Below are 24,151 nucleotides of genomic sequence, written 5' to 3' on the forward strand. Positions count from 1 at the left end.
AAAGCCAGAAAACAGGTGAGCCATGATTGGCCGTTACCTACTTCCTCAGCACGGGTGATGTCATCATCATCAGTCGACAGCAAGTAGAAAAAATGACTTTCTAAAGATATTAATTGCACATGAAAAAATAGTGAAGTTATGAATTCACTTTTCGCTGCTGAAAATTGTTCAATGAGTCAGGTATCCCTTTAAAAAAGAAGTTTTGAACATGAAGTTCCTCAAGAATCACATTTCAAATCTTTTTTTTTTTCCTAATGCCACCGTACAAATGTTAATATTCGGTGTAATTCTGCAATGACATCATCACTTCAACGCCACGCGCTGAAAATGTGCCGCAAATGATGACTCAGCATTTTTTTCCACATGATGACAATCAGACATGATTAAAGGTTGTTGTTTTAATTATTATTATTATTATTATTATACTAAATTGCATCTATAATAATACAAACATTGACAATATATTTGATGTACAATCACTTTTTTGTGTGTGTTCTTCTCGTCCAAGCAGGACTTGAAGTGAAAAGACAACAAACAAGTTGACATAAAAGTCTCGATAGAATCTGTCAATGTCCAAAAAATCATTTCACGCTTTCTAACTTCTAAATGATCATTTACAAAGTTACGATATCATCAATGCACGTTGAGGTACACAAAAACGTTGGCTGTGATTGCTTGACAGACATTTTGGCAGTTTTTCTCGTCTTCGACCTCCGCAATATTCCACACAAAAAACAACAACACATTTTCCATTTGTGTTTGTCATTGATTGATGAGAATATGGAAATATTACACTTTTGTGCTCCAAGTTACTGCACACAAACACAAAAAGCACTCACAACACCAAATATCAGGATCTTGAGTAGTCACTGATACCACTAGTACATAAACAAAAACAAAACAAAAAAAGACGATATTTTTTTCTTGAAATTGCATTAATTTCATGGAAATGTTCTCTTCCTTCTAATTTCGACTTCCCGATTACAAATTGGCCTCCACCGGCATCTTGTTGTCCAAAGTAAACAAGCGATGGCGTTTGTTGCCAAACGCGAAACAAAATCGCTCAAATGATTCTCGGGCTGTTTACGCAAGATGTGGACGCGTCGTGCCTTGGGGGAGGCCGCGCACTGACAAACGCGCTAACTCGACTTCCTGTCGTCCGACTAGCGTGTTAGCATCGCAGACTTCATAAAGGATAAGGACCACTGACCTGTATATATGACTGGATAAACGCTTGGTGCAAGCCGTTGAAGTCACAGGGCGGCCATCTTGTTACTCCGATCTCGTGAGCAGACGACTGTATAAACGATTCGATATACGTACAGATGAGACGTAATTTGCACATGTATTTAAGATAAGTTGTAAAATGATTGAAGTCCTCTTGTTTATGTTTCATAAATTGAAAACACCATAAAAGTCTCAAATGTTCTCCAATTTGGATGCTTTAAATATATCGGATGGGATGACGAGAAACGTTTCTTGGGAGGAGCAATATGGCCGCCTCGCCACCTCAAAAGTCTTGGCCCGATCGGCTATCCAGTCACATATATAGATCGGTGGAAAGGACTAACAACGTTACGTACTAGCGACAGCGAAGCCAGCGGCGGCCATATTACGTTGCCACTTGCCGAACTTGAATCCGTTGATTTCTCTGCGCCGTTAATTGTTTGCGATATAGCAAGAAAGAGTTTTTCAGCATTTTGCAGCTTTTTTGAAAATGGCGTCCAGTGACGTACTTGAGTTTGCATTTTGCAGTTATCTGGCACAAATGCGCCATTTGACACCCCCAAAAATGGCCTCTTGCATTACGATAGCCACTTTAGAGCGCCTCATTGTTTTTTTGTAAGAGTACGCAAGTCACACAAAGAAAGACGCAAAAGCAACCCCGGGTGCATTGCTGCTTTAGAGCGCCTCGTTGTTGTGCGATGATCCAGCGCGATACGCTGCAGCCAATAATATATTTTGGCGTGCGGACAGAAAGACGCTGGATGAAGAAGCGTCCATTTTCCCAGGTGGGATTTGATTGACGGTTTCCGAAACGTACGCTTTGATGGACTTTTTTTGGTTTGGTTTTTAAGCCTCATTTTATGGACGCGCCATTTCTTAATCGTTCAAAGTTGTTCGCAACACTCAAAGGAGACGTGAGGTCAAACTGGAACCAAAAAAAATGAGAAAAAAAAATACCATATGGTCTTGCTACATCACGTTTTTTGTTTTTTTTGTTTTTCCTCTGGACGGGTCCAGAACTGTGGAGGTCCAAAACGGCCAAAATTGAACATTGAAAATAAATAAATAAATAAATGGCTAAATACATAAATGAATGAGTAAAAGTGAAAATAAAAACAGATATAAAAAAATGTAATTCGAAAAATGATATCCAAAAAATAAATATACATGGAAATAAAAAGAAGAAAATATATAGACATCGACATAAATAAATCAATCCATTTATATTTAATTTTTTAATTTGGCCGTTTTGGTCGTCCTGACGGAACGCAAACGGGGTTTTGTTGACGGGATACTTTTTTGTTTTGTTTTTGTGCTTTTGGGAAAGGCGGGCCCGGCATGATTGACAGCTGAGAGGCGGAACGTGACGTTGTCACGGGGGGAGGGGCCTATCAACAGCACTTTTGCGGGAGCTGGCCGGCCGCTTTGTCGCCGAGTCTGGCCGTCTTGGTCCCGGCCGCCGCCGCCGCCGCCGCCGCCGCCGCCGGCGTGGCCTCCACGTCCACGCGCTCCGACATCTTGACGCAGATGATGTCCACCAGCCGCTCGAACACCTGACGCACGTTCACGTTCTCCTTGGCGCTCGCCTCGTAGTACTCGAAACCTGAAGCACAAACACAGACCGCGGTGGGAGTCGGAAGCTGGTCGGTGGGCGGATCGCTACAAATATCCATATTGTAGTGCCGGTATCCAATCGATACCCTATATCGGGTCGATATTACAGTTTCTGTTTCGGCCCCATATCGATACCAGTCAATATTATAGTGACGGTATCGATATCGGGCCGCTACTGCACTATAATATCATTTTGATACCGGTACAATAATATCCATCTTGTAAATTAGTTTCAGTTTTATGCACCGCTGCGGTTTGGTCAAACAGGCAACGAGCATCGTGTGCCGTCACGTAACGTCGTTTCTCATCTTTGGAGTAGATTGCATCAACACATGCTTCCAAAAAAATGTTTGTTTTTGGATGTGTTGTTTTATGCTTTATATTTGTTGTTGCATGATAACATCTTGTTTATTTATGTTGAAAAAGAAGTGATGAAGGCAGCATTTTGAGTTATTTTTTTGTATTTGTCGTTTCGGCGATACTGGGCTTATATTTACTTGGTATCGGATCGCTAGCGAAATTTTCCGTCTGCGGTGGGAAACAAGCAATTTCCTCAAGGGGGCGCTACTGAGTGGGCGGGCCTTTCAAAACAGGGTGAACTTGCTTCCAAAAACAGGGCGGGGTTTCTTCTGCTGCTCATTTGCATGGCAGACTTTCTTCTTCCCACTTGATAAACAACATTTCAATAGCAAACAGCAAAAAAAAGAAAGAAAAAAAAGCCAAAAGCACTTCATTCATTTTTCATAGAAAATAAAAGCTTTCAATGAGTTATTTATTGGGAAAAAAAAAGGTTTATTATTTTGATCAAAATGGAATCATCAAATGAATTATTATCCATTTTCCAAATCACTCATCCCGAATTAAACAAACATTTTTAATATTTGTTTAAAATTGTTGATTTTACAAAAAAAATAATCATTTCAAAGAAATCAATTAAGCAATTATTGAATGTGATAAATGGATGAATAAATGGAATCCAAATGAATACATAATTGACTAATAAATAAGCATTTTCGATTCACTAGTTTCAGGAAAATAATTGGTTCAATAAATCCAACAAATTAAAATCTTTATTCAAGTAAAAATATTTCATTTGTTGTAATTAATTGTTCTAGAATTAATGAAGCAATTATTGGGTAAAATAGAAGCCGTTCTATGGAACGTTTGTTTGACATTTTGTTATGATTTAAGAAAACATTTCAACAAAGAATGTTACAAGGAAAAAACTTGCTCCCGGGCGGGCCCCGCCTAACATTCCGTGGCCCCCGGGCCAAACAAAACTGCTCTTGCGACTCCTTTTTTGTTGTGTTTGTTTGTTTTGTTTTTGAAGTTGCTCACCGAGTTGGTCGGCCAGATGTTTTCCTTTCTCGGGCGCGACCACTCGCTCGTCGTCCATGTCGCACTTGTTGCCCACCATGATGACCTGCGCGTTGTCCCACGAGTACGTCTTGATCTGCGTGGCCCTTGAAAGCAAAACAAAGACGGACAATCAGCGAGACGCGACGGATGCGACGCGACGCGACGGATGCGACGGATGTGCCCGTCCGACGGCCGTCCACGACACAAATGACACGTGTGGTTTTTGGACTTTTTAATTCCTTTTGGTTTGGACTTATGTTTTGGAAATTCTCTTCATTTTCATTTCTTTTGACAATTAATTTTTTTATGTTGCATTTGAGTGGAGTTTTTTTTGTAATTCTTTATTTTTTTATATAAATTTTTGTTCTTTATTATTTTTTAATTCTCTTCATATTTATTTCTTCTGAGAAATTTTGTCTTCCTTTTTTGTTCCATTTGAGTTGAATTGAAGGTTTAAGGCGTGTTTATCACGTGCATACGTACCAGTCCTGCACGGCGTTGAAGGACTCCTCGTTGGTGATGTCATACATGAGGATGAAGCCCATCGCCCCTCGGTAGTACGCCGTGGTGATGGTGCGGTAGCGCTCCTGGCCCGCCGTGTCCTGCACGAGCACGAGCACAAGCACGAGCACGAGCACGAGCACGAGCACGAGCACGAACACGAACACGAGCACGTCTTCAAACGCGTGATCAGCAGAGTCCACACTCGGGAAGCTGCCTTCGTCTCCCTCAACGCGACATTTGATTCCGCACGAGTGAATCAATGAGCTGCAGCGACGTGCTCAAAGCTGCGACTTCCCGCAATGCATCATGGGACGCGTAGTCTTCTTTCGGACAGACAACAAAGGCGACAGGCAGCTTCGCCAACAAAATGTACAAATCAATAAATACACAATATAACCATGACAAAACTTGGGATGAGCGCGTGCGCCACGTTACAATTTTTTTTTACCATTATAACGTTTGCAACTTTGCCAACGTTATCAATTTTACGAACATTATGAGGCTAGCCAATGTTACCAAAATGACAAATGTTACTGGAAGGAGTCAAATGGAAGTTCATTTGCCAAAATATGTTTACTTATACATTTATGTTTCTAAAATTATTATTTAATACATGGACATATTTCGGAATTCTTTTATACAAATCGCTAAATTGATGTGTTGCTAGCTCCTGATTGGTTAGTGTCGGTCAGCTGACGACTGTTCAGGAAGTGTTGTCATGGTAGCTGTGTGTGTGTGTGTGTGACTTGTATATATGACTGGATAGCCGATAGCGCTTACGAGCCAACGCAAGCCGTTGAAGTCACAGGGCGGCCATCTTGTTACTCCCACCTCGCGAGAAGACTACAAACTACAGGAAGTTGTCAATTTAAGGCGCACTTGACTTAAGGCGCTTCAACTTTACAACGGTTACGGCCTGGTCCGCCATTTTGGCTCCTCGTCCGCCATTTTGGCCGCAGTGTTTTCCCCTCATCCACTACTTATCCCTGAGCTAGTGCTAGCGCTTTTGTGCACATGTGGGAGTATCGTTGGCTTTTTCGCCCTCTCGCTCTTTTTATTTTTTTATTTTTTTTAACATCATGGCCCCAAAGAAGAATAAAGCAATGACTTGGGAGGAGCCTCCTGACCTCAAAATCTTGGCCTATTGGCTATCCAGTCATATATATAGATCAGTGCTTCCAGAAGAAATCTGTCTCCAAGAGTGTTCCGTTAACTAGCAGCGAATCCTCACATTTTACATGATCACATGACGTTAGCAACATTTCCCAACGTTATCAACGTCAACAAAGTTAGCATTGTAGCAATGTAACATGTTGTTAGCGTTACAAGCTTAGCAACATTAGCGATTAGCTGCCAGCATAAGAGGTGTCGTGCATATGAATTATGGACGCGTACCCAAATCTGCAACTTGATCCTCTTGTCGTTGCGGTAGACGGTCTTGACCTTGAAGTCGATGCCGACGGTGCTGACGAAGGAGTTGCTGAAGGAGTCGTCGGCGTATCGGAACAAGAAGGAGGTTTTGCCCACGCTGCTGTTGCCGATGATCAGCAGCTTGAACATGTAGTCGAAGTTCTGGTCCGAGCCGTCCCGCTGGCCGTAGCGCTGGTCCGCTTTCGCCATCTGAACGCAAAACGGCAGCTTGGATTCGTCGGCGTTAGCGCGTGTCAAAATCCGAGTCCGGAAAGCCAAAAGCCTGCTTCGGCCGCAGTTCAGCCGTCGACAGGGAGATAAATCATTCACTTCTCCTCAAATCATTTTGACAGGTGTGATGTCACTTCCTGTCCCGTCCCCGAACTTCAGGTCTAAGCCCCACCCCCCCATACCCAAATATGGACTTCCTATGACGTCATACTTCCTTCCGGTGGTTGAGAACAGGTCAGGGCCGGTTTTGAACCAGTCTAAACTTAAACAACGTCTCGTTGACCAGCAAGCTGTGGCGAAAGACAAACGGAACTGTGGCAGCCTTTTTCCTTTCCGGACTTGGACTTGACTAACAGGCTACTTTGGGTGTTTGCGCTTTCAAGTTAGCGGCTAAATGGCGACTCGTTTGCTGAGTGAGCTTGCGGCTTATTTGCGTTTGCTCAGCTAGCTCGCTCGACTGCTGACGTGTTTATTGGTGACGTTTCAGTTTGTTATCTATTCGGAATGATTTCATCATCATTCAAAAGCTCTGCATGGACCCCAAAAAGAGGTCAGCCCACCGGGCATCTGTCCTGTCTGCCAGATGGCCAGTCCAGCCCTGCTTGTGTTTATTGTGTATATGCGTATGTTATTTTGTATTGTGTATGTTATTGCGTGTCAATTTGTGTTTTGCTTTGATTGGATTGTGTGTGTGTGTGTGGCCGGCTGATGGCGTCTCCATGGCAACTGAACACCTGCTGAGGCTCCTCCAAAAGCTGCTCAAACGAACGCCGATGACATCATCACCTCACATGACGACAGCAACATGCAACGCATGTAAATTGTCACATGAGGAAGACGACGATGACGCTTATCAGCCTCGCATCTGCGCGTGCACGTTTGCTTACCTCTGCTGGGCGGGTGTGGGGCTCGCGCGCGTGTGCGAGGAGGCTTTTGTCCGTCCGTCCGTCGGTCCGTCTGATTTCCCGTACCCTTGAACGCAACAGCAGCAACAACAACGCAAGTGCGCGCGGGGCAAGCGGCGACGTCGAAAAGCGCGGGAAAAAAAACAAGGCGTCCGACGGAAGCGGCAGATATGAGAAATGGTCGCGCTCGCGCGCAGCTGTGACGCGCGCGTGCACGCTGAAGCGGCGCGCGCGCGCGCGGGCGGACGCAAAGTGGGCAAAAGCACGCGCGGCCAAGTCGCGCGCCCACGTCACAGCAGGTGCGCGCTTTTCGCGCGAATGACTCATACCGGCGTCGTGCGTGTGTGCGTGCGCGTGGCCGAGGAGCGGGGGCGTGCATGGTGACGCGTGTGTAACATTACTGTCAATCAAAATTCATTGAACGCAACAATAATCCATATTTTCTTCGTGATCACGCCATGCAGGTGTACCTAATCACGTGACCAAAAGCGAGCTGCCGATGTGAAAACAGCGAGTAACAGCGCTCCCATGTGGAGCACTCGTGAACTGCACATATCACCGTTTTCAACAACAAAAGAAAAAGGGGGGGAAATAAAAGAATGATGATAATAATTATAACAATGAAAGCATAATGAAACTCTAATTATTGTTAATCAGTATTGCACATATTTCTGCGAAGGCTTTCGAAGTAACTCAGAGCAAATTTCTATTAATAACAACAGAACGCGTCATATTGATGCCGCTTGTGTATCAGCGTGTAATGTTTGACCTACATTTCGATTTGGGTTGAGATAATAAAACGTAAAACACTTGATTGACGCGCATGCGTATATGTTGCATGTGTTTACTCGTCAAATGGGCCAAAGAAATACTCGCGGTGGGAAAATGAACCACATGACCATCAAGTGCGCATGCGCGCGCGAATGTGCGCATGCGTGTGCGTCGTTGACTGTATTCAGTTCAAGTTGAGTTGCCGTGTTGATTCTGTAAATTTGTCTCCAAAAAAAAAAAAGATTTGCGAACATTTCGGATTTATTGGTCACAATGAGGAACTTTTGGGAATGATAAGGAATATTTATCAAAAACAGGAGCCCTAAGGGAACCTCAAGTTACAATAAGGAACATTCATTTGTAGATTGAAGTTTGTTGGCTATTGGCTCACCTGTTTTCTGAGTTTGGTCAGTAAACTGAGTCATGATTGGTCATTATCGACTTCATCATCAGTCGACAGCAAGTAGAAAATGACTTTTTGAAGGTATGAATTGTACATGAAACATAATGAAGCTATCAAATTCCTTCTGGACCAAATACGAACTTTTTACTGCTAAATTGTTCAATGAGTCAAGTTTCTCTTTTTTATGAACTTGCATTTTCAACCCAGACTGAACGTTTGTTATTTCCAACTAGACAGAAAAGTTCCTGTTGCAGTTCGCAACGATGTCATCAGATGTTTGTTTTTTTTTTCTTCCGCTGGGTCCCCTGCGAGGCCCAACGCCCGCCTGCCCTCAACGGACCCCGTGACGGAGCACAAAACTGAGCGCCGTCTGTCTTCCCAACACCTCGGGACACATGGGGGGGGGGGAGTCATGCATATGAAAGCGCAAACTGCAACACACACACACACACACCCAAGCGGCCTTGGCGGGGACCCGGTCGGTCGGTTCGGTTCGGTCGCTCGTGTCGGGATCGTCGGCAATGGACGAGCTGAGCCCAAGAGAACGAGAGCTGGTGAAGATCCGTCGGGACAGCGACAGCAAAGCGGCGCAGCTGCTCAAGATGGAGAAGCTCATGCAGCAGACCAAAGACCTGATGGACAAGCGCAGCGAGCCCGACAAGGTCCAGGAAAACATGGGTGCGTTTCCCTCTCTCGCGCTGCGCTTACTTTGAGACCTCCGCCAAGGCTCAACTGACATCTGGATCTGCAAATTGGGAACGAGGGAACACCTGGATGGAATGTCAGGGAGGGATGCTGTGAAAACAAACAGGCCTTTCATTGGTGGAGGTAACAAACGAAAGGAATGTCCCCAAGTGTTGTTGTAGGAAGGAACAAAAAGATGCGTTCCCGTATTGGTCCTTGGTGGAGGTAACAAACGAAAGGAATGTCCCCAAGTGTTGTTGTAGGAAGGAACAAAAAGATGCGTTCCCGTATTGGTCCTTGGTGGAGGTAACACATGATTGAATTGAATGCATTGTTGAATTGTTGCTGCTTAAAACAAACAAACTAACAAATTGTCATGTTCTTGGTGGAGGTAACGCATGAATGCAGTTTGGATGGTGTTGTTATGTAGCCCCGACGCCCTCAGCAACGATTTCCCGGCGGGGGCGGAGCCTGCCACTAAGACTGCCCATTTTCAGAGACGCTAATGAGATGTAGCTTGCGAATACTGACAAATGATTACAAATGGACTTTTACTGACGAGCGTGTGAAAACTGCGGCTAGCATGCTAGCTAACATGCTAACGTCTGAAATGTTGTCCATCTGTTTACACTTTGTGTTTTCCAAGTAAAGCTGAGGTGACGTATAAGTAACAAATAGAATCTCCACTGGTGGAGGTAATGTATGACTGCAGTGAGCACAAAAACAAAAAAAACATAACACAGAAACCTAAAAATACTTTAGCTCATTCAAACCCAATAACGTATAAATACGTTTTTAATACTTTGTCCTGCACTACCAAAAACGTATTTATCCGTTTTTTTTATGCCAGTGCATACAAAAGGCTTTGATACAGCTTCTGACATGAAGTGGTCGCATAAAGGAATGGTAGTTATTACAAAAAGTAGCCAGTTGGTGGCGCTCACGTCAATGGAGTGTTGTCGTGCAAACAAATGAGCAATGGTGGAATTAACCTGTCCAACAAACAAACAAAGAGTCATTTCCCTGCTAGAGGTAGCACGTGACTTTGTGGTGGAAAGTCACAAAGAGCGTGTGACAACATGAACGGATTATCAGCGCCCTGGTGGAGGTCACGCACAAATGTCAATGCGGAACCTTGGCGGAGGTTCAGGTGTGAATTATACGTTTGTGTTCTTGTGCGTGCGTGCAGTGGAGGACCTGGAGGAGAAGGTGCGCTCGAGCCGGCGCCAGCGTCGCAATTCGCTGCACCACACGCAGATGCTGGAGAGTCAAATGAAGACGGTGAAGGGCGAGCTGGAGGGAACCCTGGACCACCTCCAGGAACTGCGCAACGTCCTGCGACGCTCGCAGCAGAAGGCCGAGCAGCGCAAGGCCGCCATGGAGAAGTTGGCCGCCGGGCTCCGGTGAACGCCCGCGACGGGACCCCGACAGACCCAGACCCAGACCCAGACCCAGACCCAGACCCAGACCCAGACCCAGACGTACTGCATCATCAACATCAAAACTTCTTCTTCTTTCTGACTGCAAAACCATCCGCTGGACTAGACCAGTTCAACTGGTCCAGTCTAGATCACATGATACCAGAATACCGTTCGAAATGGTTCTGCTAGACTCAACAAGAAATGACTGGATTGAATTAGTCGAGACAAATTATGACATCGTACTTCAATCGAATAGATGAGAGCGGTTAGACTAGACGTGATTGAGTTCAACTAATCGAGATGAAACTACTTTCTACTGGAAACGAATCAACTGTACTCGATTGGATTCGATTGTGCGTTTAGACTAGACTGGACTAGAATATACGAGCGCAGACGACAATGTGCAACGAGAAAAAGAGGCCATTGCTCAAGTCTCGGTTACATTTCACTACTAGTATAGAATGTAATAAAACTGGATTATGGTGGTTACGCTTAGCTAGTTTCGACGACACCATATTTGACTCAAGTAGACAAGATTAGACGAGAATATGCTCAACGACATTTGACGTATTTCAACATAACTCGATTGAAATTCAAACAAAGACAAAAACTTGTTACTATGTGTTGCTTTTGTTGACATTTATTAGCATGTTGGTTTTTAGGCTGCTCAGTTGTTAGCCTGTTTAGCAGATGCGTTGTTTTTGTTCACGTTTATTAGCATGTTGGCTAACGCCACGCGGTTGTTAGCATGTTAGAAGATGCGTTGTTTTTGTTAACATTTATTAGCATGTTGGGTAACACCACACGGTTGTTAGCATGTTGGCTGCTATGGCTAGCTTTGGTTCAGCAACACCATGAACAATGCTGGTTGTTGTGGCTAACGCAACGCTAATGTGTTTGTTTTCAGCGACTTGACCGAACACATTTTTCAGCGATCACAATTTCTATCAAACCGTGACTATCTGTTACCATCGATTGTTGTTGAGTTTGCGGTTGGTGTCGCCTGACACACAAAAAAGAAGGTCAAAATAAAAGCACAAAACAAAACAAAGAAATGTAGCTGGCTGACTACTTCTCAAGTATGCACCCCCATTTTGTTCATTACAATCTTACACATTGAATAATCTTATTATTTAAATTCGATAGCTCGCCTGACAATTAGCTTGTGCGTTTGCTAGCCTGAATGCTATATTTCGCTGCTTGTTAGCATGTTTTGTTTTGTTTTTTTGTTACTGTGTGCTGTTGACTTGTTGTCGTTTCTCGTGTTAGTTTCAAAAGTCAAGAGTTCTTTTGAGCGTGTGTGCTGGGAGCGTGTTCCAAGTGTCTTGAGGTTGCGGTTAAGTCATCTGAATCGTCTATTTGGGTCTGTCGTGCTATTTCTAATCGTCTCATTGAGTCTGAGCAGCCAGAGGGAAAACTTCAGTGAAAAAAAACGAACAAAAGCTGCTATATCGTTTCATCAAAAGTCACATGACGGCCGGCGAAGGCGACGTTGAAACGATGTTGACTTGACCTGGTACTTTTTTTTTTGCAGTTTCATTCTCCGTATTGATTGAATTGTTGGCGAGTCCTCATTAGCATACAGGAAGAGAAGTCGACAACAATGTGGACTCCTCCCTTGTGTGTTTCAAGGTTGATCATTTACGGGAACGTCGGTGCCCATTTTGGCTCAATTTGTGCATTTTGCTAGCTTGGCAATGAGCATGGCCTCCCTACTAGTGTTCATTTCGTCAACAAAAAACAAACAAAAATCATTTTGTCAACACATATTTTTCAGCGGACTAAAACCCTCATTAATAATCAATAAGTGGGACGAAAATCAGTCTGCGTTTTCATCGATTAATGAAGACGAGACTTCATAAAAAGTGGACTCAAATATTTTAGTTCATGAAAAATGAGACGAAAATGATATGATTTTGTCTGTGACTGTCTGTCATGTGACACGTGGCACAAACACATGCGACAGACAGGAAGTGGATTCACAGTGAAAGGTTGAACAAAAAAAGTCAATTATAACGTCACATGAATCCAACGGCTAAAATGTTCCAACAAGAATGCTAATGCGAATGCTAACTAATGCGAGCTAACTTGCTAGCTCGACGCATGGAGCCATAGTGGCCACTGTCGTGTGTAAAATTGTTTTGCATCAAAAAGATGAGAGAACATTTGATGTCAAATAGTTTTACATATGAAAAGGTTCAATATAATCGTCTTGACTAAAACACTTTTTGTTGGCTAAAAATAGACGAATAAACTTTTGTCTTCTTGGACTAAAATAAAGACAAAAATGCTCAATTTAAAGTTGACTAAAAATGGCGTAAATAAAAATGTAATGAGGTTGACTAACTATCATAAAAACTAACAAGCGTGATTGAAACTGAACTCAAACAGACTAAATTTCAAAATGGTGGATCAAAATGAACACTACTCCGTACTTTCTCCCCGTCTTCATGTTCAAATATATTTTTGTGTAGCATTTGTTTATTTTGCAAACGCAAATGTGTATTTTAAACCAAAGTCCGTAAGAAAACACGCCGGCGACCAAAATTGTATCATAAAAGAATGAAGAAAGATTTTGGTCAAAGAATGCATTTACTCAATGCGTATACGTTTTACACTTGCTCATGTCAAAAGCAATATGGCGGTACATTTTTTTGGAAGCGTTATATTGTAATATTTGCCAGCTGGGAAGAGGCTCCAGCATCCCCGTGACTCTTGTGAGGCATAAGCGCTTCAGAAAATGGACGCGTGTTGGAATATTTCATGCTGCGCTTTCCACTTTCGTCTTCGGAGCGCTAGCGCCCTCTAGTGACAAAATCCTCACAATCAGCAATTCAATCTGCAGGCAAGCGTTGGAATAAAAATATGCGCACATGGGCAGCTCGTCACATGTCTTGTGAAATTGTTGTGGGCGGAGTCTGCCTTTTGGTGAGGCGTGCCACAAAAATACTTGCCAAATATGGATGGACAAGATGCGGGCTGGCGTTCTGGTGTCGTCGTCGTCGTCCCAAACAACTTGATGAGCTCCCCAAAAGGTCATCAAGTGACATCATCATCTTCATCAGAGGGCGGGGTGACCTTTTGACCTTTTAGCACGCTAGCGAGCGCGAGGCGACGCCTGGCAGATGAAGGCGTGCTGCGTGTGCGCGTCGCAGCTGCCGCTCGTCCAGCGGGAGGCGCTCTCCGCCAGCAAACACGCCGGCGCCCACCAGGACGACGAAGACGGTGAAGACGGCCACGCCCCTGGACGGCCTGACGCAAACGGACAGACGGACGACAGACAACTTAGCTTAAAAAACCAAAACGTTAGTTTAAAATCCGACTTGCAAACACCAGTTGCAATGGTTTCAATGTCATTTTCTTTGATTTATGCTCATATATGTAAAAAAATAAAAATAAATACCAACAATTTAATTTAATAAAAAAAAAAAAAAAAGAGATGAATTTTGCCGCTTCGAAAAGAGTCTGCTGGGCCCGAATAAAGAAAATAAATAAATAACAATAAATAAAAAAAATGATTATTTATACATATATTATTATTATTATTATGAATTAAAATGATAATAATAGAAAAATAAAAAGTAAAGAGCCACAGAAAGGCCACTGGCGCAAGTTTGAATCAAAGCGGTGGCATAAATCTTTCACACTTTCGGTTTGCAAAAGTGTATTTATTGATTTTTTTTGGTACCGTATTTTGTGTTTGTTGTTACCTTGTTGCGCCGTTGGCAGCACGTGGGCCGGCGCCATCCAAAAGGGTTTCTTGCCGGCGAATCTCCAGAGCCAGGCCAGCTCTCGTCTGGACCGGACGCTCGGCAGGCCGCCGTCGGACCTGTCAATCAAATCGGCAAGCGTCGACATTCCGCTCGCCGACTTTGGTTTTGGGCCGTCGGACTCACAGGAAGGAGCAGGCGCGCTCGGCGCTCGCCCAGCTGCTGACGGAGGAGCTGGCCAGGTAACAGCGCCCCCTGTGGTGAGTCCAGCCCTCTTCGCAGTGGCCGCTCAGCGACCGCCCCGTCTGCACAACGCACAACACAAAACACAAACAGACTACGGTAGGTAGCGTGCGCAAACGCGAGGAAAACTGAACCTGAACCTTCTTTGTCACTTTTTCTACAAAGAATTCGGTTTTTTTTTGTGGGATTTTGAGGGGGAAAGGAGGTCATTCTCTTCAGCAAAGCGTCTAACCAACATTTCTCAAAAAAATAAAATAAAAAAAAATGTAATTGTTTCAAGGAAAAACAAACAAACAATCAAACATCAGGATCTGTTTTCCAGAAAAGAAAAAACTAAACAAAAACATCACATTTCCTGGACTATTTTGAGGGGGAAAGTAGCTGGAATAAAAAGACTTGTAGCAAAATAAATTTTCTAAGAAAAAAAAGAAAGATACAGTCTTAAAAAAAAAAAGTGATTTCATTTGTTTGGGAAAACTTGCGAATGTTGTAAAAATAAGCATTTAGGCAGACTTTTCCTAGGGGGGGGGGGAAAATTCTGGAAAACGAATAATTTGAGGGAGATGTTTATTTTGTAGAAAAAAAAAGTAGTATGTTATATATTCTAGAGAAAAAGTTGTTTTTTTGGGAAAACAATAGTTTTGAAACTCCACTAAAAACATAAATTTTTCTAGAAAACTTTCCAGAACATGTTGATATTTTCTGGAAAGTTTTGTCAGCTTTCTAGGAAAAAAAATTGTGCATTTCCAAGAAAACTGTTTCCTCAAAGAGGTCTTATTTTCTGTCAAAAAAAAAAATTTTTTGAAGAAAAAGTTTCTTTTGTACAAAGAAGTGTATCCTTTTTTCGAGAAAACATTTTTGTTTAAAGAAATATTTTCTGGAAAAAGTACATTTTGAAAGGAAATGAGTTTATTTTGTTGAGGGAAAGAAAGTGTATATTACTGAATCAAAAAAATAGAAGAGAAACACAATAAACTTGCATATCCTCAACAAAAAGTAATAAAAACATTTATGGAGCAAAAGAATTCTGAAATTCAGTAGAATATTTTGAAGAAAAAGTTTGCTTGTAGTACCCGAATATTAGAAAAAAAGATGCACCTTGGCTTGTATATATTTAATTTCAACTCGAAAAGTTGTCAATTTGTGGAAAAGTGTCATAATTGTGGGGTGGGAAAAAAAATGGTAAAACTGCAGAATTAACAATTCTGGGAAAAAATGAAAAAATAAATAAATAAAATAAATGAATGAATGAATGAATTAAGTTGTCAATTTGTGTAAAAGTATAATTGTGGGGTGAACACATTGTGGAAAAACAAGTATTTATTTTTTTTGCCATGAATTGTTCGATTTGCAAGCGAGCAAGTTGACCATTTTCCAAAACAAGACATGCTAGCTAGCTAGCTAGCTAGCATGTATTTTCCTGTGAACTGTTGCATTGAAGGCAAATCAATGAAAACCTTCGCGGTCAGTCGTACTTTGCGCTGGCGTGACTCCGCCTCTTTCTTCCTGCTTCCTGCGCGATGCACGTGAGGGGCGCTTCCTGGGCGCTGATCCTCGGTGGCGCCACCTGCTGCCGGGGGTGCGACTTCCACCTCCTCCTCCTCCTCCAAGCGCAGAGAAGTCAGACTGTGGAACTGATGGAGGACCAACGGTCAGGTTGTGGTTCGGAATCTTCTCCTCATTCCGATTCTTGTCCTGGTTTTGATTCTGGTTCTGATCCTTGTCCTTTTCTGTTTCTGGATCTAGTCATGGTTGCTCTTTTTTTTATTCTGGTTCTAAATCTGGTTCCATTCTGGTTTTTGTTTAGATTCTGATTTTCATTTTGATTCTGGATCTCATTTTTGTGCGTCTGTGTTCTCTAACTTGTTTTGTTTTATGATTCATGTTCTACTTCTGATTACTGTTTTCGAATTTAGTTGTGAATTTGATTCTGGTTCTGATTCTTGTTCTTTTCTGTTTCTGGATCTTTTCATGGTTACTGTTTTTATTCTGGTTTTCGTTTTGATTCCGGTTGCGATGTTTGTTTCGTGGCTGAATCTTGTTCTTGTTCCTGCTTGCGCTAACCTAGGACTGGATTCTGCGTTCAATCTTACCGTCCAGACTTTCTGGTCCATCTTTTCTGCCACTGACGTCACCTGAGCACACGGAAGACGTTTGATTCAATCATTCATTCATTCCCGACTGCCTAAAGATCTACACGTACATTTTATATAGTTCCTAAAAATCCTTGCTTGCGAGTGGGAATCATTCCCAATGCAGCTCCGCTTACCTTGAGTCCAGAACTGCGGGCGCCTTCCTGCTGCGCGAGTCCGGGATGCGGTTGGTCTTGCGGTTCTTCTCCCTGGTCGTCGTGGTCGGCGAAGGGGCGGCGGTTCGGAACGTCGCCTCGGGGAGGGTGGGTGCTCTCCCATACAAGCTCCGCCTCTACATCCAGGACGGTGTGGTCTTCTCCTGCCGGAGTGGGCGTGGCAACTTCTGGGGTGGGCGTGGCGAGGGGAGGAGTAGGAGGAGGGGCCTCGGCGGCTTTCTCCACGCTCAAATCGCAACGTCCTGATGGGAAGAGGTTGAACATGAATATGGAAAAATGTTTTTCGTGGACCCGGAACACGTTGATCCTCACTGGAAACAAAACCTTGTGGTCATGGGAACAACAAAGGGAACAACAAACGGCATGTTTTGTCCTCAACGCAAGACGAGCAGGAATAGGAACATGCGTCAACACGTTGACATTGGGGGAGAGCTTTCAAAATTAAAAGATTAATCAGCAAATAATCAATTATTATGACATTAATCAACATAAAAACTTTAATGCAAAATCAAAATTAGTCCAATTAGTCAATGAAATAATCGATAGATGAATGGATTGTAAAAATATTCGATAGTGACTACTCCTACATTGAGGATCAACGTTTGATTATCTGAGGAAGACGCGGTTATGACGTCACCTCCTCTGGGGTCGATGATCTCCACCTTGGCGGAGGTGGTCTGTCCCAAGATGGCGTTCTTGGGGTTCTTCAGAGTCACCGTGAAGTCCTCGTCGTTCTCCTCCAGGCCGTCGGCGTGCAGGTAGATGCTCCACGTCTTCCTGTTGACTCCTGCGAGAAAAAGGAAAAGCACCCGGCGCTGACGGGTTACCGACGGATCACTATAGCGATCAATCACAATCAATCAATCAATCACCCCAACAAAAGCGTGTTTCCTTTTCCAACAGAAAGAAAAGTGAAAAGTGTCAAAACAGACACGACTCGCCCCCCAGGCCAGAAATGAGGGCTGCAACCTGCGACGGCTCACTCATGTTAAGAATGTTTCCGTGTCCTGCTCTCACCTGGATCAAACTGGATCAGTCCGGCTGTGCTGTGTGTGAAGTCCTGACCCACTTTGGCAGTCCCATCCTGGACCTGAAAGCATTCATGCCAAATCCTAAATGCTCCCTGCGACTGTTTGTTTGTTTGTTTGTTTTGGTGGCCTGCGGTGCAGCTCATACCTGGATGGCGACGTACGCCGGGTCGGCGCTCTTCCCGCGTCGCTGGATCAGGACCTGAAGCCTTCCCGCCGTCTCGCAGGTCCGGAAGCAGCTGGCCGACAATTCGATTCGGGACCAGGACAGATCCAGACTGCAACGGAACGATAATCACGATTGTTCCGGATGATCCAAACTTGGGCTGTGCATTTCATCGGAATTCAATTACAATTTCAATTATTACACGCCACAATTACAAAATCAACAGAATCCTTTTTAAAAAGAAAAATACATTATAAAAAATGTATTTGAAAAGAGTATTGTTTCATCTAAAAGAAACTTAATGATGGTGTTTCAAAGAATTTTATTTCTCTTAATATATTTTAGTTTTTTTGTTTTTTTAAATATTTGAACATTTTCTTGCTTTGTACCCCCCCCCAAAATAAAAAATGATTACTATGAATATATATATTTATAAATTTTGTTTGGTCCAAAAGGAACTTAAATAATTATAGTGATTCTATCTTTTTTTAATTGGTCTTAATATTTTTAAATGCTTGCACCTAATCGTTTGAATAATCGTGATTTCAGTTATTGTCATTTTTTTTTTTTTTTTTTTTTTAAATGCCCATCAACGCAATTTGATATGTGAACAATTTGACTCGAGTCAACAACATCGTGATTCAGATGAAACGTTTTGAAATTCTGGGCCTTGGTGACATCATCAAGAACAAACTTGTGGCAGCTAGCGTAGCCGTTAGCACTGAAAGGCGGCGCGCTAACGGTACGTTTGCGGCGCGCCGACGTTCCCCGCCGGGTCGCTGAGCCGGAACAGGAAGCTGTCCCCGGTCACGTCCACGTCGGCGGGCACCACCAACACCAGCGAGCGGCGCTCCACGTCTCGCTGCGTGAAACGCCCTCGGACGTACGCTCCTGGACGCAAGCAAGTCAAATCATATCAAGTTGCTCATCAGCAAAAAGATTGGACTCAACTCAAAGTCAAACATTTTTGAAGAAAGCAAGCGTAATAAAAACAAATCAAAACTAAAGGAAATCAAAAGTAACTCCAAACCTCGCTAGCTAGCAACAAGCGTCGCGAGCGCGGCGGCCATCTTTACCGGTATGGATGTTCTCCAGGTGTCCGAAGCGCGGCGGCGTGACGACGGCGAACTGGATCTGATCGGGCAGACTGTGATCGTCGGCGGCCCGCAGATGCTTGGACGTGATGGAGAGCGCCCGGCGACCGTCGCGCAGGACGATCACATCGCTGGGCCGCGACAACGTCGTCACGAACGGAGGCGAGCGGTCCACCTGCTCCACCTTTTAGCGTACAAACAGGAACAGGAAGAAGACGTTAAAGAAGTCAAACTTGTACAAACTAACAGAAGCACCCTGAAAACAAAGTAAAAGTCAAGCAAGTGACTTTCATTTTGAAAGGAATCGATTTCCAAAAGCGACGGGTGGGAGGAGTCTCACGTGCACGTGAAAGACGTCCGGCTCGGTCCTGAGCCGCCCGAATCTCAAGTATCCGCGGTTGCGTCCGTCGCCGGGCAGGAAGAGGAAGCTGTCGTTGAGCGGCCGGCCGGCGGCGGCGACCTCGTGCCGGTACGCCAGGTGGCGCCCGTCCACGTCGGCCTGGGTGAAGCCGGCCGGGGGCGGGCCCAGCGGGACGCCGCGCAGCAGCAGGCGTCCGCGTCGCGGCGGGCGGATCAGCGCGAAGGCCAGCTCGCCGGCGGGCGCGCGGGCGTCGGCGAGCCGCAGGCGCTCGGCGCCGATGACGGCCTCGCCGCCGTCGCGCACGCGCACGCCGGCGTTCGCCTCCAGGGTGGGCGGGACGCGGTCCGACGCCTGGACGGACACGTGCACGCTGGCCGCCTGCGAGCGCTCGCCGTTGCTCACCACAAAACTGGCAAAGGACAAAAAAGCAGAAAAGTAAAACATATAGTTGATGTTTCCAAGTCATTGCGCAATAATTAACGAACAACGGAGCCGTTCTCGTAGCTGCATATTTCACTACAAATATCGCGATACTCGCGTAGGCGTATCCATCATCTATTGGGAGACAAATTTGAATACAATATTGATATATCGTCACACTCGCACGACCGACCGGCGTCGAAGTTATGGTCGAGCACATACAAACACGCACACGCAAACAACCCAAACTCAAGCATGTGCGCATGTACAACACACCCAAAGACAAAAACACACGCACACGCACACGCACGCGTCCGGCCAGATGTTCGATGGAGCCGACGCGCGTCTCCAGCCTGCGGCCAATCAGCTGACAAAAGCGCCGCCAGCCTCTCGCCACACAAAACACGCGCACGCAAGTGCCAACATCTGCTTGCGACGTCGGCCATGTTTGGCCGGCGCGCCAACCGTGATGGCGAGCATTCATCATCTGTTGTCACGGCAACACGCATGTTCTCGTTGGTTCGTTGGCGTCTCGGTGCCAAAATGCGAAACGTCCGCCAGCTGCCAAATTGGCGCCCGTCGACGGAGCGCCTGGCCAACTTCCTGTCGACACTTTAACGCCATCGCTTCCTGTTTGCACGATTCTTTTTCCGATTAAATTGAGCGCCTTCCTTTTGTCTGAAAACACATTTGATTGACTTTTGCTCTTTTTCATTTTCATTTTTTCTTTTTTCGATTGTTTGTGATTGATTGCGAGGGAATGCTGAAAGTTGACATTTGAATGCATGCGGAATGCGTATGAAGTCAATTGAGAGATCAATTATGAAACGATGACCTCCTGGTTGCTGGACAATGAACTTTAGCAACTGTGCCACCGAGCAGTATCAGATAATAATGCTAATAATGATGATAAGTTATATGTACGGAAGTGGGCGTGGCAAATGATACTTGGAAAGCGTTCAATGTCTGTCCCATTGAAAATGACTGGGGAAAGTAGATATTCAACGTTAAATTGTACCAATACTGTACGTAATGTGGAATCAGACGATGGAGGCGTCAATTTCTGAAGCTTGTTGAAATTTCCATCCATCCATTTACTAGCGCTTATCCGAGGTCGGGTCGCTTTAGGAGGGAAACCCACCTAAGCCACCTCTTCACGTCAGAAGCCGCATCAGTGCACCTTCTGTATGCTCTTGCATTATAAAAAATAAATAAATGTGTAAACGAACAATATGTTTTTGGGAGGCGAAGATGAAGTATTTAAAATTGTTTTGAGAGAGAATGAGTTAAAAAAAAACTAAAACTAACTGAAACTGCATTTTATGTTTACAAAACTAACAAACATTCCTGGCAAAAACACTGAGATAGCTTATACTCTGCTGCCACCTGCTGGCTGTTTTTTTTTAAAGATAATTTCCATTGCTCTAAGCCACCTCTTCATGTCAGAAGCTGCATCAGAGCACCTTCTGTATGCTCTTGCATTCAAACAAAACGTGTAAACACATTTTGGGAGGCAAGGACTCTGTATTTAAAAACGTTTTTTCACGTTTTGGGGAGAAAATAAGTAAAAAAAAGAAAACTAACTGAAACTGCATTTTATGTTTCCAAAACTCAAATTATAGCCAAAATGTTGTTGGTTTTAGTCTTTGTTAATAAATTGAATGCATAATGCGGACGTTTGATAGCATGTGACACACAAGTGATGTCATCTGGCAGCAGCCAATAGAAAAGCACCAAAAGATGATGTCACTTCCATGCTGTTTTTGACATATTTCCAAATGAATGCTGACCTGAAGGTGTCGCCGCGGTGTCGTCGGTCGTTGTCGTGCGTGTAGCAGACGCGCTGCGCGGCCACGTCCATCTGCGTGAAGTTGCGGAGCGGCACGCCGGGTCGCGCGGCGGCGTGCAGCAGGCCGTGACGCGGCGCCGCCGTCACCGTGTACACCAGCCGCTCGGGACGCCCGCCGCCGTCCTGCGCCCGCAGCACGTCCGTGTTGAGGACGGCGCGCTCGCCCGACGACACGCGCACATCGCCCGTCCACACCCGCACCTCGCCTGAACCGGAAAACGCAAAGACGTACAGAAAAATATGACATCCAATTCAATTAACATTCCTCAGAAATTGTGTGCTTAAAAAAAAAAAATGTTTTCAAATGATCATATGACATTTTTCAACTAAAATCCAATAGTTGAACATTATTGAGATGTAATTACAATTAATTAAGAATGCTGGTGTCTGTGGATCTCACTTTGCTTTATCTATCCTTCCCTTCTTCCTCTCTTTCGTTTTTCCTCTGGTCACTTGAGATCTCAATTTAAGGTTCAAGTTTAAGGTTTCTGGGGTTGGCATAAGACTCTGGTTTTGTAACCACGCACGAGGGGTTTTGTTGGTGCTGGATTTCACTTTGATGGATTGGATGTACTGGCTTCTATGGATCTCACTCTGCCTTATCGATCCTTCCCTCCTTCCTCTCTTTAGTTTTTCCTCTGGTCTCTTGAGATCTCGCTAAATTTGCTGGAATTTAGAGGCTTCCGGGGTTGGCGTAAGACTTTGATTTTTTGGCAGGAAGTGTTTGGTCGGTGCTGGATTTCACTTTGATTTATCTTTCTTTTCTCTTTATTTTTTCTGACCTTTTCTCTGGTCTCCTGACCATTTGAACCTCACGACTCTGGCAAGATTCTGAAGTACCTGGTTAAGGAGAAGGGTAATGGGATATTTACAAGGTTTTTGGTGAATTAAGGAGTATAAATTTATACGTATTTGCCCGCACACGCACGCACGCAAACGCACACACACACACACACACAAAAAAAGAAAGAGCAATGATGATAAGACGTTGAATCGGTAAGACTACCAAATGAACAATTCTGAGCTCTTTAAAAAACAAACCAAAAAAAACCCCCCAAAAAAATTAATTAAGAATACATTCAGTTTGCTTATCTTGACACATGAAAAATGTAATTTTTATTTAAAATTCTATTTTATTTTTTATTATTGTCTAATGAAAAAATGTCCTTTTTTTTTTCATTCGATCAAATCGTAAACTTGGTACGAGGCAACTCACAACCCGACAGGAAAGTGAAATAAATGACAATCGACGTATAGATTCGTATGGAGATTAATCGGTCTGGAATCGTAACCGGTGAATTGTGATACGGATCTAATCGTAAGCTAGGAACTCGCCAACTCACAGCCCAACGAGGAAGTGAAATAAATGCAGAAGAGGAAACAAATGAAAAGAAAAGTCAACTGACGGCAAGCAGAAAGCGCACGTGTGACGTCACCACAGGAAAAGTCGCGCTGGCGGCTTGTCAATAATTGAGCTGGCCGCATCCCCGGGTGGGCGCCAGAAGGGCCCGGGTGGTCCCGAGGTGTCGCGGAAGGGGTCTCGGGCGGCGGCCGTGTTCACCCGACTGGCAAAGCGGCCACGTCGGCCGCCGTCAATAATAGATGAGACGGCGCCGACGCGGCCAAGGCGCCGTGTTTGGCGCACGCGGCCGGCCTGCCGCTCCGCCGCAAAGCCGGCGACGAGCGCCACGGGCCGACCGGGGCCGCGTCGGGCCAATCGTGGGAAAAACGTGGGTTGCCACCAAGGAGACAAACAAAGTCAACAAGGAAGCAGGTGAAGCAAATAAGGAAGAAAACAAGGAATGTCAAATTTCAGCGATTAATCGACAAGTCATCGATTGTCAAATTAATCGACAACTATTTTAATCATCGAGTAATCCTTTGGAGACTTTTTTATTTTAAATTGTCCAGCGCTGTCAATATTAATTGATTAATCAACAAGTAATCAATCAACTTAATCGATAACTACTTTTAATAATTGACTATTCATTTGGAGGCATTTTTTCCATTGAAAATGGTCCAAATTCTTTGATGTCAGCATATCAACAGTAACTGTTGACTGATTTCTGAAGTAATTCATAAAAAAAAAACAGAATATCATCTGTATCGAATCCAAATAACACATTTACAAATATCTGATTTTACTTCGGAAAACAATGACCGAACGGGTAACAGAGTACATCAATCCCCCGTAAAAAAAATGCTTTTGTAATACATTTTCATGCAAAATCAAAATGAATCAGATTAGTCTATTAATAAAAAAAAATTAAAAAAAAATTATTGATAGAGTAATCGATTCTAAAAATATTCGATAGTGACATCAATGGAGGAATGCAACAAGGACGCACGGATGAAAACGAGGAAGCAAATGAAGAAAATGAGGATGCACGTTGGTTCTCGTTGCCCAGCTAAGCCCCGCCCCTTCCTGTCATGCACGTCCCGT

General features: G+C 44.1%; 3 protein-coding genes across 7 annotated transcripts in view; 1 reads left to right on the forward strand and 2 right to left on the reverse strand.

The window, feature by feature from the left end:
• Nucleotides 1-106: 106 nt before the first annotated feature.
• rab3b (RAB3B, member RAS oncogene family) lies at nucleotides 107-7,592 on the reverse strand. The gene is made up of 5 exons (XM_077533923.1): nucleotides 7,233-7,592; nucleotides 6,100-6,324; nucleotides 4,684-4,802; nucleotides 4,180-4,304; nucleotides 107-2,830 (listed from the first exon to the last, which is right to left on the reverse strand). Exons 1-5 carry the CDS (start codon nucleotides 7,575-7,577, stop codon nucleotides 2,619-2,621), a joined length of 1,026 nt encoding a protein of 341 aa, XP_077390049.1. The 5' UTR covers nucleotides 7,578-7,592; the 3' UTR covers nucleotides 107-2,618.
• Nucleotides 7,593-8,017: 425 nt separating this feature from the next.
• Nucleotides 8,018-11,558, forward strand: LOC144027343 (uncharacterized). Its single transcript, XM_077534769.1, has 2 exons — nucleotides 8,018-9,102; nucleotides 10,298-11,558. The coding sequence occupies exons 1-2, from the start codon at nucleotides 8,946-8,948 to the stop codon at nucleotides 10,513-10,515; spliced, it is 375 nt and encodes a 124-aa protein (XP_077390895.1). The 5' UTR covers nucleotides 8,018-8,945; the 3' UTR covers nucleotides 10,516-11,558.
• Nucleotides 11,559-12,553: 995 nt separating this feature from the next.
• frem1b (Fras1 related extracellular matrix 1b) overlaps nucleotides 12,554-24,151 on the reverse strand; it is a 32,216-nt gene continuing 20,618 nt past the window's right edge. For 3 of the 5 annotated variants that reach the window (XM_077534229.1, XM_077534230.1, XM_077534233.1), the window contains 13 exons: nucleotides 21,650-21,914; nucleotides 19,419-19,848; nucleotides 19,061-19,262; nucleotides 18,731-18,875; nucleotides 17,967-18,096; nucleotides 17,808-17,880; nucleotides 17,428-17,577; nucleotides 16,752-17,032; nucleotides 16,576-16,617; nucleotides 15,958-16,116; nucleotides 14,426-14,544; nucleotides 14,240-14,358; nucleotides 12,556-13,781 (listed from right to left, as the gene is read on the reverse strand). In XM_077534229.1, coding sequence (XP_077390355.1) covers nucleotides 13,627-13,781; nucleotides 14,240-14,358; nucleotides 14,426-14,544; nucleotides 15,958-16,116; nucleotides 16,576-16,617; nucleotides 16,752-17,032; nucleotides 17,428-17,577; nucleotides 17,808-17,880; nucleotides 17,967-18,096; nucleotides 18,731-18,875; nucleotides 19,061-19,262; nucleotides 19,419-19,848; nucleotides 21,650-21,914 — 2,270 coding nt within the window. In that variant the 3' untranslated portion in view covers nucleotides 12,556-13,626. Of the gene's footprint in view, nucleotides 13,782-14,239; nucleotides 14,359-14,425; nucleotides 14,545-15,957; nucleotides 16,117-16,575; nucleotides 16,618-16,751; nucleotides 17,033-17,427; nucleotides 17,578-17,807; nucleotides 17,881-17,966; nucleotides 18,097-18,730; nucleotides 18,876-19,060; nucleotides 19,263-19,418; nucleotides 19,849-21,649; nucleotides 21,915-24,151 lie in introns of all 5 variants that reach the window. The other 2 variants (XM_077534231.1, XM_077534232.1) reach the window with 2 other exon arrangements.

The sequence above is a fragment of the Festucalex cinctus genome, chromosome 10 (genome assembly GCF_051991245.1).
Source record: "Festucalex cinctus isolate MCC-2025b chromosome 10, RoL_Fcin_1.0, whole genome shotgun sequence".
Classification (NCBI taxonomy): domain Eukaryota; kingdom Metazoa; phylum Chordata; class Actinopteri; order Syngnathiformes; family Syngnathidae; genus Festucalex; species Festucalex cinctus.

Excerpts from the sequence above, each read along its gene's own strand:
- rab3b (XM_077533923.1), bottom strand. The coding sequence starts at position 7,577 with ATGAGTCATTCGCGCGAAAAGCGCGCACCTGCTGTGACGTGGGCGCGC. Across the intron at positions 6,325-7,232 it reads CCCACACCCGCCCAGCAGAG|ATGGCGAAAGCGGACCAGCG; the intron begins GTAAGCAAACGT and ends TTTTGCGTTCAG. Across the intron at positions 4,803-6,099 it reads GGATCAAGTTGCAGATTTGG|GACACGGCGGGCCAGGAGCG; the intron begins GTACGCGTCCAT and ends GTGCTCGTGCAG.
- LOC144027343 (XM_077534769.1), top strand. The coding sequence starts at position 8,946 with ATGGACGAGCTGAGCCCAAGAGAACGAGAGCTGGTGAAGATCCGTCGG. Across the intron at positions 9,103-10,297 it reads CAAGGTCCAGGAAAACATGG|TGGAGGACCTGGAGGAGAAG; the intron begins GTGCGTTTCCCT and ends GCGTGCGTGCAG.